The sequence below is a fragment of the Carcharodon carcharias genome, chromosome 12, assembly GCF_017639515.1.
Source record: "Carcharodon carcharias isolate sCarCar2 chromosome 12, sCarCar2.pri, whole genome shotgun sequence".
NCBI classification, from domain to species: domain Eukaryota; kingdom Metazoa; phylum Chordata; class Chondrichthyes; order Lamniformes; family Lamnidae; genus Carcharodon; species Carcharodon carcharias.
Genome location: NC_054478.1, coordinates 136,897,433 through 136,917,474, shown reverse-complemented (window position 1 = coordinate 136,917,474; position 20,042 = coordinate 136,897,433). Strand labels below are relative to the sequence as shown.

Below are 20,042 nucleotides of genomic sequence, written 5' to 3'. Positions count from 1 at the left end.
GCTCTATTCTATTGTATTTGCTTAATGTTTGTTTCCTTGGCTGTACATTAAGACAGATCTAAGGTCTATGATGACTCAGTCAAATATTTTTATTGTTCTAACACTGCGCTTCCACCCCAATGCTGAAAGAACTTCTTTTCACTTAAGGATTTGATTGCCCTATTAGTTGTTGTTAGCATACCAATTCATCATGTTCACAATGGGCTCCTCTAACATTTTATTTTAAGACAGCTGTTGGCCCATTTAATAAATACACAATGCTAATACTGTTTTAAATCTAGACGTGAACTGCAGCGATTCAAGAAGGCAGCTCACAGCCACCTTCTTAAGGACAACTAGGAATGGGCAATAAATGCTGGCCCAGCCAGCAAAGCCCAGATCACGTGAATGAATTAAAAAAATGAAAAAAACACTTAGTACCTAAATGAAAAAGCCTGAATTAGAATTGATTGGAAGTAGAGATAAGGGAATGAGAACTATTTTGTACAAATAAAACCCTCTTCCTAGAGCAGAGTTTACACATGATGTACCATTCATGACTCCTCAGATACTGAAGCAGTCTGTCCATATGCTGCAAGGCCTGGGCAACATTTGGGCTTGGGCTGATAAGTGGCAAGTAACATTCACGCCACTCAAGTGCCAGGCAATGACCATCTCCAACAAGAAAGAATCTAACCATCTCCCAGTGACATTCAGTGGCATTGCCATCGGTGAATCCCCCACATCCTGGGGGTTACCATGGAGCAGAAACTTAATTGGACCAGCCAGATAAAAACTGTGGCTACAAGAGCAGGTCAAATACTGGGAATTCTGTGGTGAGTAACTTGCCTCCTGACTTCCCAAAGCCTGTCCACCATCTACAAGGCACAAGTTGGAATACTGTCCACTTACCAGCATGAGTACGACTCCAACAACACTCAAGAAGCTTGACACCATCCAGGGTAAAGTGGTTTCCTTGATCAGTATCCCATCCACTAACTTAAGCATTCACTCCCTGCACTACTGACACACAGTGGCAGCAGTGTGTACCATCTACAAGATGCACTGCAGCACTCACCAAGTGTCCTTCAACAGCACCTTCCAAACCCACCACCTTTACCACCTAGAAGGACAAGAGCAGCAGAACACCACCACCTGCATGTTCTCCTCCAAGCCACACACCATCCTGACTTGGAACTATATCACCATTCCTTCACTGCCGCTGCGTCAAATATCTGGAACTCCCTTCTTAAGAGCACTGTGAGTATACCTACACCACTTGGACTACAGCGGTTCAAGAAGAGTTGAACAATAAATGCTGGCCTAGCCAGCCGCACACTCATCCCACAAATAGAATAAAAAAAATAATTTTCTCTACTTGTATTATACCTGTGTCATTTTCTTTTGGCTTCTGTCAATAAAATAAATCTCTGCTGAAGTAGAATTAAAGGGACAATTTGGTGTAGACAGTAGTCTGCTGAAAAGTGCAAGAGATTGGTCCAGACCAATTCTACCTCCCAAGTTTTGATCGGTGTTGTTAGTTCATGCCCGGTGCTGCTGTTTCAGAAAACTTTTCCAAATACAATCAGCTGAGCACTTCAGTTTCTGAAACTTTTTTTTTCTTCAACAGGTGTGTTAGACCTAGACACATTCTTATATCTGGGGAGGGACACATTTACCTCACTGGTCTGCATGGTCTATGCAATATGGTCACAGATGGACAAAGGCTGAAGGTTGTGTATGATTTTCCAGAGTTCAGTGCTTCTGTCTTGCCTTGGCTGAGTCCTGAAGTTCTCCAGCAGGTTAGTTGCCTGCTTGCTTTCTTGACTACTAACCTAATGTGATAAATGCAGAATAACTGGTTTATCTAATTGAGCACTCTATTTTGCAAGTAGTTTTATTGTATCACACTTCCAGAGTGTAGTGTTTGGAATTGTCCCATCAAGCGGAATGAATGGTTTTATGTAACAAAAGCAATTTTTTACTTCCTTGAAACTAAAATTTTACAAGTATAGGAACTTGTAATTCATTCCCTCCAACTTGTTCCTCCCTTTGATTAGCTCATGCCTGATCTTTTTATTTCTTAACCCCATGGGTGATATTTATGTTGTCTCCCATGAGACTCTGCTACCTTTCAGTGTCCACCTTGATTAAGTCCGTGGACGGCCTTCCTGTCCTGCTGCCAATTAAGGCTATTAAGTGGGCAATTAATGCCCAATTAGGGGCCCCTTCCTGCTGCTGCTGCTGGTTTTAAACTAGTGGCAGGAGGGCCTGTCACCACGCAGGAGCACAACAAGCAAACCAGTGTAGATTGCATGTGCCTTCCTAGGGTGGGGTCCTTGATCGAGGGACCTGGCAAAAAAGAAAAGAGGGTAGCCCTGCGAGAGCCTACCCCCTGCCTTTGGTGCACATACCCTGCAACCCCTGTCCTGTGAAACCCCTCCCATCATCACTTATCTCTGGCGTGGGTCTCTCTGGGATCCTTGGCCTCCAGTGAATGTCATTCCGGCAGTAGTCACCTCCTCAGCTACAATTGAGCAAAAGAGCTACCGGCCTCTGGTTGGCAGCTCTTGGTGGGAGAGACTTCCCACACCCGAAGTCCTGATCCCCTGGAAGGCCTGCCAGTGGCCTGTTTAGCTGGTAAACATAAGAATTAGGAACAGGAGTAGACCATTCAGCCCCTTGAACCTGCTCCACCATTCAATGACAAATTGGCTGATCTGCTTGTGTTTTGAGTTCCACATTCCTATCTATCCCCGATAACCTTTGGTTCCCTTGCCTAACAAGAATCTATCTGCCCCTGCCTTAAAAATATTCAATGACCCAGCCTCCATCACCTTTTGAGGCACAAGCTCCAAAGTCGCACAACCCTCTGAGAGAAAAAAATTCTCATCAGCCCTAAAAGAGCAACCCCTAATTTTAAAATGGTGCCCTCTAGTTCAGACTCCCCCACGAGAGGAAACATCCTTTCCACGTCCACCTTATCAAGGCTGTTCAGGATCACCCCTCATTCTTCTAAACTCCAGTGGAAACAAGTCCAGTCTGTCCAACCTTTCCTCACAAGACAGCCCACTCATTCCAGGTATCAATCTAGTAAACCACCTCTGAACTGCCTCCAACACATTTACATCCTTCCTTAAATCAAGAGACCAAAACTGCACATAGTATTCAAGGTATGGTTTCATCAATGCCCTGTGTAACTGAAACATAATACCCTTTTATGTTCAATTCCTCTTGTAATAAAAAATAGCATTCCATTAGCCCTCTTAATTACATGCTTTACCTGCATACTAACTTTTTGTGACTTGTGCTAGAATGCCTAGATCCCTCAGCACCTCAGAATTATGCAGCTGTTCTCCATTTAAGTAATACTCTGCTTTTTTGTTCTTCCTGCCAAAGTGAACAACTTCACACTTTCCCCATGTTAAACTCCATTTGCCAGATCTTTGTCCACTCACTCAACCTATCTATTTCTATCTGCAACTGCCCCATGTCCTCTTTACAACATACTTTCCTACCTATTTTTGTCTCATCTGCAAATTTAGCTACCATGCCTTCACTCCCTTCATCTAAGTCATTGATGTAAATTGTAAAAAGTTGAGGCTCCAGTCTCATCACGTCGTGCCAAACCGAAAAAGACCCATTTATGCATACTCTCTGCTTTCTGCCAGCCAGCCAATCTTCTATCCATGCTAATATGTTACCCCCTGTACCATGCGCTTTTATTTTCCGTAATAATCTTGGATGTGGCACATTGTCAAATGCCTTCTGGAAATCCAAGTACAGAACGTCTACAAGTTCCCCTTTATCCACTGTGCATGTTATTCCTTCAAAAAACTCCAATAAATTGGTTAAACATGATTTTCCTTTCACAAAACCATGCTGATTATTCCCAATTGCCTTGAGTTCTTCTAAGTGTCCAGCTATAACCTCCTTAATGATTGATTCTAACAACTTTCCCACGACAGACGTCAAGCTAACTGGCCTATAGTTCCTGGTTTCTGCCTCCCTCCCTTCTTGAATAGCAGGGTTACTTTGCTACTTTCCAGTCTGATGGAACCTTTCCAGAATCTAGCGAGGTTTGAAAAATTAATACCAGCGCATTGACTACCTCATTTGCCACCTCTTTTAAGACCCTAAGATGTAATCCATCAGGATCTGGAGAGTTGCCAGCCTGCAGCTCCATCAATTTGCTCAGTAGCATTTCCCTAGTGATTTCAATTTCACTAAATTCCTCTCCTTTTTAACTCCTGATATGCAGCTGTTCCTGGAATGTGAACACAGAAGCAAAATATCCTGAAGAAGCGTCATACGGACTCAAAACGTTAACTCTGTCTTTCTCTCCACAGATGCTGAGTTTTTCCATTTTTTGTTGTTGTTGTAAATTATTTGTTCATTTCTTCCGCCATTTCCTTTATTATCTACTACTAACTCTCCATTGTCACTCCTTAGAGGCTGACACTCACTTTACTTTTTTCCTTTTTAAATACCTGTAGAAACTCTTCTATCCGTTTTTACATTTCTAGCTAGCTTCCCCTCGTACTCTAATTTCTTTCTCCTGGTGAACCTTTTATTCATTCTCTGCTGTTCTTTATTCTGACCAGTCATCTGCACTCCCACTCATCTCTGCGGAGTTGTATGTTTTTTCCTTAAGTTTGATGCTTTCCTTAACTACTTCAGTTAACCATGGATGGTGGGTCCTCCCCTTAGAATTTTTCTTTATAATAGGAATGTATTTATTCTGGATACTCTGAAATATCCCCTTAAACGCCTACTACTGCTTCTCTATTGATCTGTCTTCTAGCCTAGTTTCCCAGTTCACTTCAGCTAGCTCATGGAAGCCACATAGTTCCCCTCCTTATTTAAGTTTAAGGTACTAGCCTTAGACCCACTTTTCTCCCTTTCAAACTGAATGTAAAATTCACTCATGTTGTGGTCGCTGCTACCTAGGGGTGCCTTTACTTTGAGGTCATTAATTAATCCTGGCACATTACACAATACCAAGTCTAACATAACCTGCTCTCTGGTTGATTACAGAACATGTTGTAAGAAACTATCTTGAAAGTATTCTAAGAACTCCTCATCCAGGCTACTACTACCAGTCTGATTTTTCCAGTTTATATGTAGATTAAAATCACCCATGATTATTGCCATCCCTTTATCACAAGCGCACAATATGTTCTCTTGAATACTTTGCCCTATGCTGTGGGGCCTATAGACCATTCCCACTAATGACTTTTTCCCCCTACAATTCCTCATCTCCACCCAAACCGATGGTAATTCAGTGGACCTTCCCCAAAGGTGGTAACAGTGGGCAGGTTCTCATGTTCTCTCCAATCAGCAGCCAAGACCCCCATTGCCTAGATAAAAGTCACCTCTATTTACCTAGCTTGGTTCCATGTTGCTTAATATTCTTCCAAACAAAAAGCTATCAAATCCAGTTTTGAAATTTTCAATTGACTCATACATGGCAGCAAAAATTTTTTTGGGGGAGAGTGTTCCAGGTTTCCATAAGAGAGACTCACATTTATGTAGCACTTCTCATGACTGCTAGACATCTCAAAACGCTTTAGAGCTAATAACTTCTAGTGTGAAGAAGTGCCTCCTAATGTCACCCCTGAATGGCCTTGCTCTCACATTCAGATTATGCCCCCTTGTTCTGGACTCCTGTACTAAAGGAAAGAGGTCTTCTCTATGCACCCTATCAAATCCTTTAATTGTCATAAGTGTCTCCATTAGAACACCCCTTAATGTTCTATACTCAAAGGAATACAAGCCTGGTTAATACAACATGTCTTTGCCAGTATACTCAGAAGCAGAATTCACTGTCTGCTGTTGTGAATCCAGGAAATCAGTTTTGTGGCATTGCAGTTTATTTTGTTGAGAAGTGATGTTTGCTGACCTGCTGAACTTGACATGGGCTTGCTTTGTGTTTTTCTTTGGTAAATGAAGAGAGAGGAAGAGCTCTGACTAGGTCATGTTATCCAGACTAATTACCCATACAGTACCTCACTCAACATAGGTAGAGAATACTTAGCCAAGGATTCTGTTTTAGGGCAAAGGTGAGCAGGAGGATGGCAAGAGAAATTCATTTGCAGAGTTCCCATTCCTTCCTAACTGACTGGGCTAGTTTCTTGAGCAACTTTACTGTAGCATCATGGCTTAATAGTTATTGTAATGATATGACTGTGCAGTCATGTGCTGGAGACCCCGTAGAGCAGATGGAATAGACTGTACACAAGAGAGATGTGCTTACCAAGTAGTCTGTCATGTATATAGTGTACATAGTGTAAATATATTAATTTTGACGTAACCTACCTGAATCAGACCAGTATTACTTATGAGCAGAGGGAAACCTTCCCAGTATAGTTTAAGCCACGAGACAAACTACGAACGCTGAGTCCTGGAAATGCAAATTGGCCTCTTGAGACGGGTAGACGAGACCTCTGCAGACTTCAAAACTGTCCTAAAAACGTTCAATGCATATTTGAGTCCGTAACAGAACCACATAATCGAGCGAGCGCGATTCGATCAGAGAACCCAAAGATCAGGGGAATCTAATGAATTGTTTCTTACTGATGTGTATAGGTTAGCCAGTTGTTGTGAGTATGATGCATTGAAAGGTGAACTTAGTCACGACCACATTGCCTTCTGAGTCTGTGACAGAAAACTGTCAAGTTTTTTAGAGACGTAAGATGACCTAACACTCGATAGAGTGCTTCAATATGCATTATCCAGACCTATGGTTGATCATGCATTTATCCAGGACTTGATACTTGCTTTCGATTTGGAAACATTGTCATACATCATAACAAATTCTCTCCCGGTCTCTGAGCGAAAATTACATGTAGTCAGGAAAGTACAGAAAGATGATGTGGCGTATACCCAAGTTAGGAAATTTTGCCAAGAAGGTCGGTCAAAATACAGTCCAAATGATAGCTCCTATGAAAATACCATGGACGAAGAAAACATCTAATGATAGTGGATGATCTTCTCATATTCAGTCATCGCCTAATGATACCCAAGACTGAGAGAGAAGCGATTCTTCGTAGAATCCATGGTGGGTCACTTGGCATTGGGGAAGTGTAGAGCAGCTGCACATCAATATGTGTGGTGGGCAGGCATTTCAAAGGCAATTAAAGACTTTGTCTTGTCATGCCACATTTGTGCAATTAATAGCCAGCCACCCACAGAACCTTTATTACCATCTAGTTTCCCAGATAGGCCTTGGAAAAGATTTGGACTAGCCATCTTTGACTTTAGAGGAAAAGCATACCTTGCCACAGTTGATTATTATTCAAGGTGATGAGAAGCTACCAGACTCCACACTACCAAGGCTGTGACTGTGATAAGGGCGTTACAGAGCATCTTCTCCGTGCTTGGGTTTCCAGATGAAGTTGTTTCGGATGATGGGCCACAGTTCATGAACGGATGCTTTAAGAAATTTACAGATGACTGTGGCATCACCCAGGTTACTAGTTCTCCATTCACCCACGGGCCAATGGAGAGGCTGAAAGAACGATGAAAACTATTAAAATTTTAATGACCAAGAATACCGATTGGAGTTCAGCCTTGCTGAATTACAGAGCTACACCTTTAAATAACAGCTTTTCACTGGCAGAGCTGCTCATGGGTTGATGACTGAAGATGCAAATTCCTTTGCTGCAGCAGAACCTGCAGCTCCACGTGACAGCCGATGACCAGAAAAGAGTGAGGAATCTGCAGAACGGCCTACATGATAAACAGAAGGTTTGGTATAACTCCAGGCAGAGTCAAGACTTTAGCCCCATTAGTGTGAGGTGAGAAAGTCTGGATTCGAGATCGAAAATCTGAAGGCGCAGTCCTTAAACAAACAGAACAACCATGTTCCTAAAAACAAAAAAACTGCGGATGCTGGAAATCCAAAACAAAAACAATTACCTGGAAAAACTCAGCAGGTCTGGCAGCATTGGCGGAGAAGAAAAGAGTTGACGTTTCGAGTCCTCATGACCCTTCGACAGAACTTGAGTTCGAGTCCAAGAAAGAGTTGAAATATAAGCTGGTTTAAGGTGTGTGGGGGGGGGGTGGAGAGAGAGAAAGAGAGAGAGAGAAGTGGAGGGGGTTGGTGTGGTTGTAGGGACAAACAAGCAGTGATAGAAGCAGATCATCAAAAGATGTCACCAACAAAAGAACAAAAGAACACATAGGTGTTAAAGTTGGTGATATTATCTAAACGAATGTGCTAATTAAGAATGGATGGTAGGGCACTCAAGGTATAGCTCTAGTGGGGGTGGGGAGAGCATAAAAGATTTAAAAATATTTAAAAATAATGGAAATAGGTGGGAAAAGAAAAATCTATATAATTTATTGGAAAAAAAAACAAAAAGAAGGGGGAAGAAACAGAAAGGGGGTGGGTGGGGATGGAGGAGGGAGCTCAAGACCTAAAGTTGTTGAATTCAATATTCAGTCCGGAAGGCTGTAAAGTGCCTAGTCGGAAGATGAGGTGTTGTTCCTCCAGTGTGCGTTGGGCTTCACTGGAACAATGCAGCAAGCCAAGGACAGACATGTGGGCAAGAGAGCAGGGTGGAGTGTTAAAATGGCAAGCGACAGGGAGGTTTGGGTCATTCTTGCGGACAGACCACAGGTGTTCTGCAAAGCGGTCGCCCAGTTTACGTTTGGTCTCTCCGATGTAGAGGAGACCACATTGGGAGCAACGAATGCAGTAGACTAAGTTGGGGGAAATGCAAGTGAAATGCTGCTTCACTTGAAAGGAGTGTTTGGGTCCTTGGACGGTGAGGAGAGAGGAAGTGAAGGGGCAGGTATTGCATCTTTTGCGTGGGCATGGGGTGGTCCCATAGGAGGGGGTTGAGGAGTAGGGGGTGATGGAGGAGTGGACCAGGGTGTCCCGGAGGGAGCGATCCCTACGGAATGCCGATAGGGGGGGTGAAGGTAAGATGTGTTTGGTGGTGGCATCATGCTGGAGTTGGCGGAAATGGCGGATGATGATCCTTTGAATGCGGAGGTTGGTGGGGTGATAAGTGAGGACAAGGGGGACCCTATCATGTTTCTGGGAGGGAGGAGAAGGCGTGAGGGCGGATGCGCGGGAGATGGGCCGGACACGGTTGAGGGCCCTGTCAACGACCGTGGGTGGAAAACCTCGGTTAAGGAAGAAGGAGGACATGTCAGAGGAACTGTCTTTGAAGGTAGCATCATCGGAACAGATGCGACGGAGGCGAAGGAACTGAGAGAACGGGATGGAGTCCTTACAGGAAGCGGGGTGTGAGGATCTGTAGTCGAGGTAGCTGTGGGAGTCGGTGGGTTTGTAATGGATATTGGTGGACAGTCTATCACCAGAGATTGAGACAGAGAGGTCAAGGAAGGGAAGGGAAGTGTCAGAGATGGACCACGTGAAAATGATGGAGGGGTGGAGATTGGAAGCAAAATTAATAAATTTTTCCAAGTCCCGACGAGAGCATGAAGCAGCACCGAAGTAATCATCGATGTACCGGAGAAAGAGTTGTGGAAGGGGGCCGGAGTAGGACTGGAACAAGGAATGTTCCACATACCCCATAAAGAGACAGGCATAGCTGGGGCCCATGCGGGTACCCATATCCACACCTTTTATTTGGAGGAAGTGAGAGGAGTTGAAGGAGAAATTGTTCAGTGTGAGAACAAGTTCAGCCAGACGGAGGAGAGTAGTGGTGGATGGGGATTGTTCGGGCCTCTGTTCGAGGAAGAAGCTAAGGGCCCTCAGACCATCCTGGTGGGGGATGGAGGTGTAGAGGGATTGGACGTCCATGGTGAAGAGGAAGCGGTTAGGGCGAGGGAACTGGAATTGTTGATGTGACGTAAGGTGTCAGAGGAATCACGGATGTAGGTGGGAAGGGACTGGACAAGGGGAGAGAGAAGGGAGTCAAGATAACGAGAAATGAGTTCTGTTCCTAACTCGTCCAAACATAGGTAGACCCGTTGAGAAGAAATAGGAAAGCTCTAATCTTATTAGAGTCTGCAAAAACACATGTTTGGTTACCACATGCTTTGAAATGATGATCCGAAGGCTACGTCAATCAACTCTCAGAATGCTGACACATCCAACCAACAAGTTCAAGGCCATCACCCTTGCTCAATGATGACAGCAACGAGATCAGGGAAAGTTGTGAAGGCACTGCAAAGGCTTAACCTGTGAATATTGGTCTTTGAGGGGAGGTGGTGGTAGTGTATATGTAATGTAAATAATTTGAGATATAGTTTAACATTGTTATTACAAAAGTTGGCATTATGCTTGGGGGATGTGTAGCGTGATGGGTTAATATTTATGGTAATGAGAAAGTGATGTGTATCATGATGTGAAAGTGACATCAGTAGTCATGTGCTATAGACTCTAGAGCAGATGGAATAGTCTGTGCACAAGAGAACGCATGTACTTAGCTAGTAGCTCATCGTGTGTAGTTTTGAAGTAACTTACTTGAGTCAGACCCAAGTTACTCATTCGCAGAGGAAAACCTTCCCAGTATAGATTTGGCCATGTGACAAACAACAGAACATGTACTGAGCCATGCTTCAAATGCTGCTGGAGGAGACCATGGTCAAATTTTGCCTCTTGTCTACTAAACTGTAATGGGCATGAAAGCTGTTAAGCAGAATGTGAATCAGACTGTGTCCAGCACACTCAAAAGAAGTTGATTGCCACTGCACCTTGAATGTGAGGAAAGAAGGAGCACATCTTTTTAATGTATTTTGGTATGTGGTCAACTGGCTTTCAGTGTCCACACTACGTGAACAAGTTAGAGTATAGAAAGCCTAACCTATTACCTCCCTGTTGAGTATCAAACACTCTGCCTTCTCTCCCACATTAGGACTTACATGGATATGATGCGAAGTCTGACATCTACAGCCTTGGGATCACAGCATGTGAATTAGCCAGAGGTCAAGTTCCCTTTCAGGATATGCGGCCTACACAGGTGACATTTTCTTAAATCTTCAAAGTTGAGCACTCAACCTTATGGGGGCTGACCCATGGATGAAGGGGAGGGAGAAAGACTTGTCCATTTACTATTTTCATATTTCTCTCAGATGCTGCTCCAGAAGCTGAAAGGCTCATTGTGTCTGGGAGACATCAGCTTCCCTCCAAAGGAATTAGTGATGAAGAATTCCCGCTCTGGAGTAGATTCTGGGATTGGAGAAAGTGTAGAGCCCTGCAGCATGCTGAGAACGAACACAAAGGAACGATCCCAGAGTTCAGTGAAGAAAACTTTCTCTGCAGCCTTTCACAGCTTTGTAGAGCTCTGTCTGCAGAGAGAGCCTGGAAATCGGTATGTAAACTATATCATTCTTTGATCAAATTAAATACTTTTCCCTTCTGTGGAGAAGTTTCTAGCCTTTATTAGTCACTGCATTAGGGGTTGAGATTGAAGATTCCGAACATGTGTTGCACGATTATTGTTGGTTAACTGCACCAAAGTGGTTTTAAAAAATTGCAATAATGTAGTCATACCGCTCTACTCAATCAGTTGTATAAAATCCCTTTAACCAGTGCCATTGGTCCCTTGCAATCAGGTAAAGTTAGCTAAAGCATCAGTTGGTGAATATGGACAGGAACTGATGGACACTAGCCAACTATCTGCACTATAAAAATTGACCTTTCCTCTACCTCATGGCTTCTCTTCCCAAGATCAGCCATGATCAAATTGAATGGGAGGGCAGGTTCAATGGGCTGTGTGGTCTTTTCCTGCTCCTGTTTCTTATGTTCATCATTTAATGTATTTATATTATTGTTTGTTGTGAGGGGAATGATTACAAAGGTAGGGAAGTTATGCTTCAGTTGTTCAGAGCACTGGTGCGACCACATGTGGAATACTGTGTACAGTACTGGTTTCCTTATTTTAAGGAAAGATGTAAATGCGTTAGAATCAGTTCCGAGAAAGTTTACTAGATTAATACCAGGAATACATAAGTTGCCTTAGAGGAAAGGTTGGACAGGTTAGGTTTGGAGTTTAGAGGAGTAAGAGGTGACTTAATTGAAACCTTTAAGGCCTTGAGGGGCCTTGACAGGATGGATGTGCAGAGGATGTTTCCTCTTGTGGGAGAATCTAGAACTAGTGGTCACTACTTAAAAATAAGGGGTTGCTCAGTTAAGACCAAGCTGAGGAGAAATGTTTGCTCTGCGGGATGTGAGTCTTTGGAACACACTTCCTCAAAAGGCGGTGGAAGCAGAGCTTTTGAATATTTTAGGACAGAGCTAGATAGATTCTTGATTAACAAGGGAGTGAAGGGTTACCAGGAGTAGGCAGCAATGGGGGGGGTTGAGGTTACAATCAGATCAGCCATGATCTTATTGAATGGCAGAGCAGGCTTGAGGGACCAAGTGGCCTACTTCTCCTAATTCATATATATATGTTAGCTTTTTCAGGAATACCAACAATTTGAGGGAAAAGCAACATTTTGTGTAAACTTGTTTACAGAGAGGGAATTTCATCACAAGAATCAAGTTTCCAGATATTTATTTTGGTTACAACTTAATGTAGAGCCTCTACTCAAATGTCCCAAGGTGCTTCATATGTGTCTTAACATGCAGTACCTGGCACTGAGCTACATAAGGAAATGTTAAGGCAGAGACCAAAATGCTTGGTCAGTGAGCTATGTTTTAAGGATCTTAAAGAAGGAAGTGGTATGTAGTACTGAGAAAATACAGTCTACTCTTGATAATTCAGAGTTTATGCCCAAAAGAAATGGAATTATCCAATAAATTGAATTAAGCAATTGCATTAAAATGGCACTCTAGTTTACTTGAATCAAAACTGAAATTCAGACTGACTAGAAATCTGATTTGTGCTTTGAATCAATATGGTTAGATTGTTTTCAAAAAAATAAATAATTACATCTTGCAGTGAAAAGTGTAGGTTTCTTTTTGTTGCTACTAATATGACCATCTTTATTTGGATTAAATAATAAGCATCTCTTCTGTTCCAGACCATCAGCTAGTATGTTGTTGGCTCACCCTTTCTTCAAGCGGGTGAGTATTTACTCCGATTATATTGTGTACCTGGAAAATGTTGAAAATGTAGACAGAGGAGGTGCCTTGAAAACAGAGAGAGAGAGAAATGTGGATGTAAACTACAGGATGGAGACCACTTTGTTAGATTTCCAGCAGATACAGTTTGTTTTAATGTGTGGCAACATAAATAACCGTCTAGATATTTGCAATGATTTAATTAATTTTAATGAGTAATGAGTGAAGTAATTAAAACCCAATTCATCAGGAGGGGGCAAGGTGGATGTCGATTCTATCAATATCAGGAAATCGTATTGGATTCTGACACTATAATAACAGAAGCATGTGCAAAATTCAACATTGATTATTGATGCATTATTTTTGTTCAATGCCTCTTTATATTTTGCTCAGTATTGAGGTTTAAATCAAGAGGGCTTTACCTCTTGCATTAGAGACTGGCATCAGTCATTCTGAAATCCCAGAATATCTTGCTGTGATTAGTTTGAATTTTTCTCTCTCTCCTTCTGCAGGTGAAAAAACAAACCAGGAAGACACTGATTAATCTGCTTCAACCAGCAGTGCCACTTTCTGGTTCTCAGGCCAAAGCAGAGACCTCGAAATCACAGAGAGATGGTCCAATAAGCTCCTTACAGGAGTTAGATGGTGACTGGGAATTTTAACTTTTGTTTTGTTTTCCCTCCAACATTTATCTCCCTTTAGGAAAAAAAAGCAAACAAAATGAGTTTGAATGAGGGACAACTTACAGCAGTTGCCCATTATGGTGTCTGAAGGCATGGAAAATGACCTGTAAGAAAATTGGGCATTTGTCATCATTACCCTTGTACTAAACATTGTACCTGGGGTTGTTGACCTGTATTACAGAATTCATCTCTGCTGTAAATAGATCAGACATTTACACAGCTTAATTCAAATTGATCCTGCAGTGAGGTGGACTTGTCATTACAAGTGGTGCATTTTGTACTTCAGTATTAGATTATTGCCTTGAAACTGGCTGACAAGCACATGAAATATATTTTTGAGTATATATTTGTATTTTCTTTACAGTTGTAACATTAAAGTTTAGGCTGGGTATATTGTAGCATACTCTTATGGTGGTGTGTTGGTGCATTAGTGAGCTCTGTGTGCCCTAGAAAGTTAAACACAGCCTTGGACCTGCAGTGTGCACTCTGTGTCTCGAGGGCCTTGGTATTGGGCTGGGGTAGGGACTGAGCACAGAGAGAAGGAAAAAGCACTAAGCAGGGAACTATTGGCCCAAGTAGAAATGGAAAGAGGAGTGGAACTGTCAGGCAAGTTACCCTGAGACATTCTCATCAACTTGCAGCACTGAGGGAGTGCCCATTCTCCTGGTTGGGACATACCAAATGAAGAAATGCCTGCCATTTTAATGAAAGAAAAACTCAAAAGTTTAGCTCTTTTCCTATTGAAACAGTGGGCAGTTATATCCTCTAAACGCCCACCAGAGTTTACAAAGTATTGGTTGTTTGAAAGGGGACCTAAACTTCAAACATGTGTGCACTGTGTTTACATTATATTTTACCTTTATTTTCTTGCATTGTTTAACGAAAGTGTACCACAGTGCCTTCAGGCTGTTTTTGATGTGAGGTGCATAGTATTAGAAAGCTTGGCTATTATTGGATGTGTTGTGAAAGCCTGAGCTTCAGCTGATCCCAGAACGTTGGTTGTTCAGTGTGGAGCCTCTCTTTTGACACACGTCCTAAATAAGTGCAATTTCTGCAGGTTAATGACAACTGCTTTTTCCAGCAGATTGTGTCTTCACAAACAGCATGTTTTGTTTCAATTTCTTATTATGTTGGTGCTTCAGCCTCAGCTGATTATTAGTGATAACTAGATTGTTTCGTTGCGGGTGGGAAGAGTTTTGTTTGCAGGAACATGGAGAAAGTACTGATTGTGAAACATGATGGGAGGCAAAATAAGATGGGAGGAGGGAGTTAGAAATAGCCATAAGGCAGACTGAGTTCAGTGTTCAGTGTGGGAAAGTGTGAGGCCATTCACTTTGGATTCGAGAAAGACAAATCCAAATATTTCCTTAATGGGGAGCGATTAGGAGATGCGGAGGAGGAAAGAGATTTAGAGGTCCCCATTACATATTGCTAAAAGTTAGTTCAAAGGCACAAAGAGAATTTCAAAGCACTAATGGAATGTTGGCCTTTATTTCAAGAAGACTGGAATTCAAAAGTGAGGCTTCACTTGCACAGAATCCAGAGACCTCGTCTGCTGTACTTTTCAGTTTTGGGCATGTACTGTATCTCAGGAAGGATAGGATTGGCTTGGAGAGTGTTCAGTGCAGAATCACCAGAAAGATACCAGGGCTGGAAGGGGTAAATTGAGGTTGGGTTTCATAAACTTGGTTTGTACTCCATTGAGTTTAAGGGGTTGGGGTTTGAACTAATGGGTGTTTAAGATGATAGTGAGTTGATGGAGTAGACTTTGCATGTAACCTGTATGTCTTTCTGTGCCATAATTCCAGTAAGGTTGCACTTCTACCATCAGTTTTGTAGTTGCCAAAGGAGCAGGAATGTTCACGTTTTTATATTTTAGCAAAATAATTTGCAGTATAAATGGTAAACGTGGTTCCTGATCATTTAGATTTTTACATAACAACTATGCCACCTCCAAACCATCTGATTTCCTTTACATCAACACATTTAGGTTCACCTTTGAAATACCGCTTGTATGTAACCCATCATTACAATTTCTCTGTCTTCCAGGGAAATCAGGGTCTTCCAAGCATTTTAATATCCTTGTTAAATTCTTAATGTTCTCTGAGATTGTAAGAATGTGTTTACACCTTTTTTGGTCTTATTTTGAGGTTACTACTGACGCTCTTAAACAAAGGTATGAAAAAGGTTTTGTTTTCTCAAATGTAAACATATTCTTTGTTGTCTAGTCAAGAGTGCTAACCATTGTCAGTAATTACTCCTGTCCTTCAAACAACATGATTTGGTCACATTTCTGTGCAGTACTTACAATTCTCTCATTCTTTATGCCATGGTCCAACTTCCCCATGTTAGGGTCATGTATCCTCAATTCCAGACAATGTTGTACAAAGCTTTTAAACAGTGTTAATGTGTTCAGGGTACGATGCAGAATGTCAATGAACATGAGTTGGCCTCTAAAACTATGTTAATGTAAAAGCTGGACAATAAACTATTCACCGAAATAATATGTACAACAAACTGGAGAGGGACTATGGCCGGAATGTTCCAGCTCCTCACGCCGGCAGGACCGGAATGGAGATTTCAACGGCTCATTGGCCCCGCCGCGGGGCTGCTGGAACATTCCAGCCTTTGAGTCAGGTCAAATTATCATAGAACACTTTTTTTTCCTCAAAATCATTCTCTTCTGCCTCACTTCCCCAACGGTTGCATTCCTCAGGTCTTTCTCTTTACGCTGCTCCAAGTTATTTTCAGGTTTGTTTCTTTCTTCTGTATTTCATCTCTGCCACTGAACAACTCTTGAGAAATACAAGCTGGCCAGCAGCTCCCAGGCCTCTGCCATTGACTCAAAGCAGGACAGCAAGTGATGCAATGGAGAATGAGCTTAATCCTTTCTCTTCTCTCCCTAGCCCCCATTATTTCTGATTCTTCCCTTCAAAGATTTCTTCAGTTCATTTTTATAACCGAAATTATCAATTTTTGAAACGTGTGCCTTATGCATACTTGCTAGGATTTTGGGAGGAAGGAGAAATCAGCCGCTGGAGCTGATTTTCTTTTCTTGGGTCTTAAGGGACCCAAAAGGAATTTTTGGAGTCACTTGGCATGCTGGGCATATTACATGGTGTAAAATGGTTTTAAATCAGGATCGGGTTTGCTGCAGTTGGAACTGGTGATCAAAATCTAAACCTTCGGTGAGTGTCTTTGCTCAGCATCTAGACACTTGCCCAGAGCATGAGGGATGTTTGGGACTGGGCTACAGTTATGGAGGAATAGGTTTTAAATTGAGTTTTTAAACGTCATCTAGTTAATGGTTTTGCATCAAGTTTTGAGATTTTCTACAGAATCCTGAATGAGAATTTGGATGGGCCAATAGAGGAAAATACTGGGTACCTTGAGCTGCTCCCATTGTTGCACAGCCTAGGAAGACTCCATTCCCAAGTAAACCATGAACATTTTCATTTGCATCTAATAAAATGGGCACCCAACTCTCTTTTTGCCCCATAGTGCAATCTATCTCATACCCTAATTCAAAATGTCCATCAAATAATTCATTGATTATTTTCTTCAAAAAAAGAGAATTCTGCTAAACTGCCAATAATTCGAAATGTTAAAAAGAGCCTGCCTGGCCATATATATGCTTTTGTTATGCCATTTCATGTGTCAGGTTTATTGTTAGGGACTGCCTGAGAGCAGATACTTTGAGGAACTTTCCCCTCCTTGAGATCCAGTCAAATGATGTAGTAAATCGCATCAATAGATATGGTTACATTTGCCAGTTGTGATGGAAAGTTGACAAGCCATAATGCTGTCTCAGGGAGGTTTACACAAAATGCCTGTTCTTGGGTTGCTTCTAACTAGCATAAAATGGGATAATTAAAGGTGGTCAAGACCTCTTATGTAAGCCTAAATGTTATAAACTTTGAAATGAGACTATTCAGCCTATCATTCTGGCTGCTTCCACAGTAGAGGGTAGACCACCTCGATGATGGACACCTCCTAAGACATTTACTAGCTCCTATACGGATCAAACAGATCAATGACGAAAGAACTTGCATTTATATAGCACCTTCCACAATCTCCAGGTACCTCAAAATGCTTAACAGGCTTGTTTTGAAAGTGTGATCATTGCGGTAATATGTACTATAGTCTTCAATCCTCTTTCCAGGACATAACGGAGCAACCTAACATTTTGTTTGAATATTCTTAAATATCAGCGAAACACTAAAGGCATTTGAATGACTTGATAATGCGATACTGTGTTACTAAGCATTTGTGATATGATGAGGTTGTAAAAGCTTTCATACCAGGCTTCCAATAGATAAGAGTATTAGATAATAACTTGTGAAATATGGAGCTTATTGCAAATGAGGGACCAAATAAAAAGGGTGTTACCCAAGTTTTTGTTGTAGGATAAATTTACTTTTTACCGCTGAACATAATTTCACATGTTGCACACCTGGTATTAAATGTGACAGAAGAAAAAGGTGTTTCTTTTATTTAATATCTGAACCATTTTAAGCGCACAACATATTTTAAATGTTTTATTAGTTTGAGAGGCCTATTTTCACCTTGGAGCAAACTGATTCCATCTTGAAAATCTTGCATATTAATATAAATGCAGTACGTTAAGCTCTGAGCACACTGCAAAGGTGTAGATAAAAGGAAGAATCCTTCACATGGCCGAAGGTATTTATAGTTAATACTGATAGTCAATAATGAAGCTGTATTGACTGGAATGATTAGCATTTTACAATACCACATACTTCAAATGGCCAGCTTCATACCCTTTGGACCCCTTCTGTTGTAGATATTTTAAGAGAATTGTAGGATGTGTTTTTGTATTTCAAAATTGTTAAGTTGAAAAGTAAATTTCAGTCTTACTCTTTTATTCTGCATAAGAAAGCCCCTTAAAATGCTGCTGCATTTGAGCAGGAATGCTTATAGGAAAATTATTTTAACAAGGAAACTTATTCTAGGATCAACACCAGTAATATCGAAGTGTTGTACCTTGCTATGAACCACTTTCTGCCTCATACAAATGTAAGGCTATAAACACAATGTATAACTTATTACTTATATAAAGTGGAATAAAACAGCTCGTGGCACGTGTTGCCTAATCCTTGTGTAGCTGTGAATGAATGAGGCTTGGGAGCAGGATGAGACCTGATGTGATGCTGGTTGCGTTTGTTGCAAAGTACTTAAGATTCTGATTTTTAAAAGAAAGCATCCTCATTTCAATCATTTCTATTTGAGAGGGAGATAAAGGATCCTCTTATAATATTTTTCTTTTAACCCTTTACTCCTCTTGCCATTCCTCAAAAAGATGGATGCAGCTGGTTTGTAGAAAATGGTTGAAAATGAGTGTGTTTACGGTAACCATTTTTATCCAGAAGTGATAAGGTAATATTACAATTGTTACTGTATTCCAAAGATGTGATCAAATGATTTGGGCAGCAAGGTCTTTGCTTGTGACCCTTTGTCAGTGTGTTAGAGTTCTCTGTATGATTTTTAATCAGGGAATTATCTTGAATGATTGATATCTCAAAAGTTCCAGTAGTATAAGTAGATTCAGCTGCTATTCCATGATGGAAGAAAGCCATGCATTTGTACAGTGCCTTTCACAGCCTCAGAATCTTCCAAAGCATTTTACAACCAATTAACTGCCTATGTGTTTCATGGGAAGCACAGCAGCTAATTTGCACATAGCAAGTGGCTACAAACAGTGATTCATGCATGAGGACACCCAGATCCCTTTGCACTGAAGCGTTCTGAAGTTTCTCTCCATTTAAATAATATGTCGCCTTTTTATTCTTCCGACCAAAATGGATAACCTCATACTTATCCACATTAAACTCCATCTGCCAGATTTTGGCCCATTCACCTCACCTGTCCATATCCAAATGTAAATTTCTTATTTCTTCATTGCAACTTACTTTCCCACCTATTTTGGTGTTATCTGCAAATTTAGCTATAGTACCTTCTATCCCTGAATCCAAGTCATTAATATAGATTGTAAGTAGTTGGGGCCCAAGGACCGAACCCTGTGGTAACCCACTAGTTACAGCTTGCCTTCCTGAAAAAGACCAATTTATCCCAAATCTCTGCTTTCTGTTGGTTAGCCACACCTCTATCCAAGCTAATATATTATCCCTAACTCCATGTGATCTTATCTTGTGTATTAATCTTTTGTGCGGCACCTTATCAAAGGCCTTCTGGAGGTCCAGTTATACTACATCTACAGGATCCCCATTATCCACTTTGCTTGTCACATCTTCAAAGAACTCTGGAAAATTAGTCAAACACAATTTCCTCTTCATAAAGCCATGCTAACTCTGATGGATTGCATTTTGATTTTCCAAATGTCCCACTACTACTTCCTTAATAATGGATTCCAA

The 20,042-nt window shown here is 41.5% G+C and overlaps 1 protein-coding gene across 9 annotated transcripts in view; it reads left to right on the top strand.

Annotated features, from left to right (window-relative positions):
- Positions 1 to 18,764, top strand: part of stradb (STE20 related adaptor beta) — a 32,316-nt gene extending 13,552 nt beyond the window's left edge. For all 9 annotated transcript variants that reach the window (XM_041201144.1, XM_041201141.1, XM_041201143.1 and 6 more), the window contains 5 exons: positions 1,610 to 1,781; positions 10,815 to 10,919; positions 11,032 to 11,270; positions 12,928 to 12,970; positions 13,480 to 18,764. In XM_041201144.1, coding sequence (XP_041057078.1) covers positions 1,610 to 1,781; positions 10,815 to 10,919; positions 11,032 to 11,270; positions 12,928 to 12,970; positions 13,480 to 13,629 — 709 coding nt within the window. In that variant the 3' untranslated portion in view covers positions 13,630 to 18,764. The remainder of the gene's footprint in view (positions 1 to 1,609; positions 1,782 to 10,814; positions 10,920 to 11,031; positions 11,271 to 12,927; positions 12,971 to 13,479) is intronic.
- The last annotated feature ends 1,278 nt before the right edge of the window (positions 18,765 to 20,042 follow it).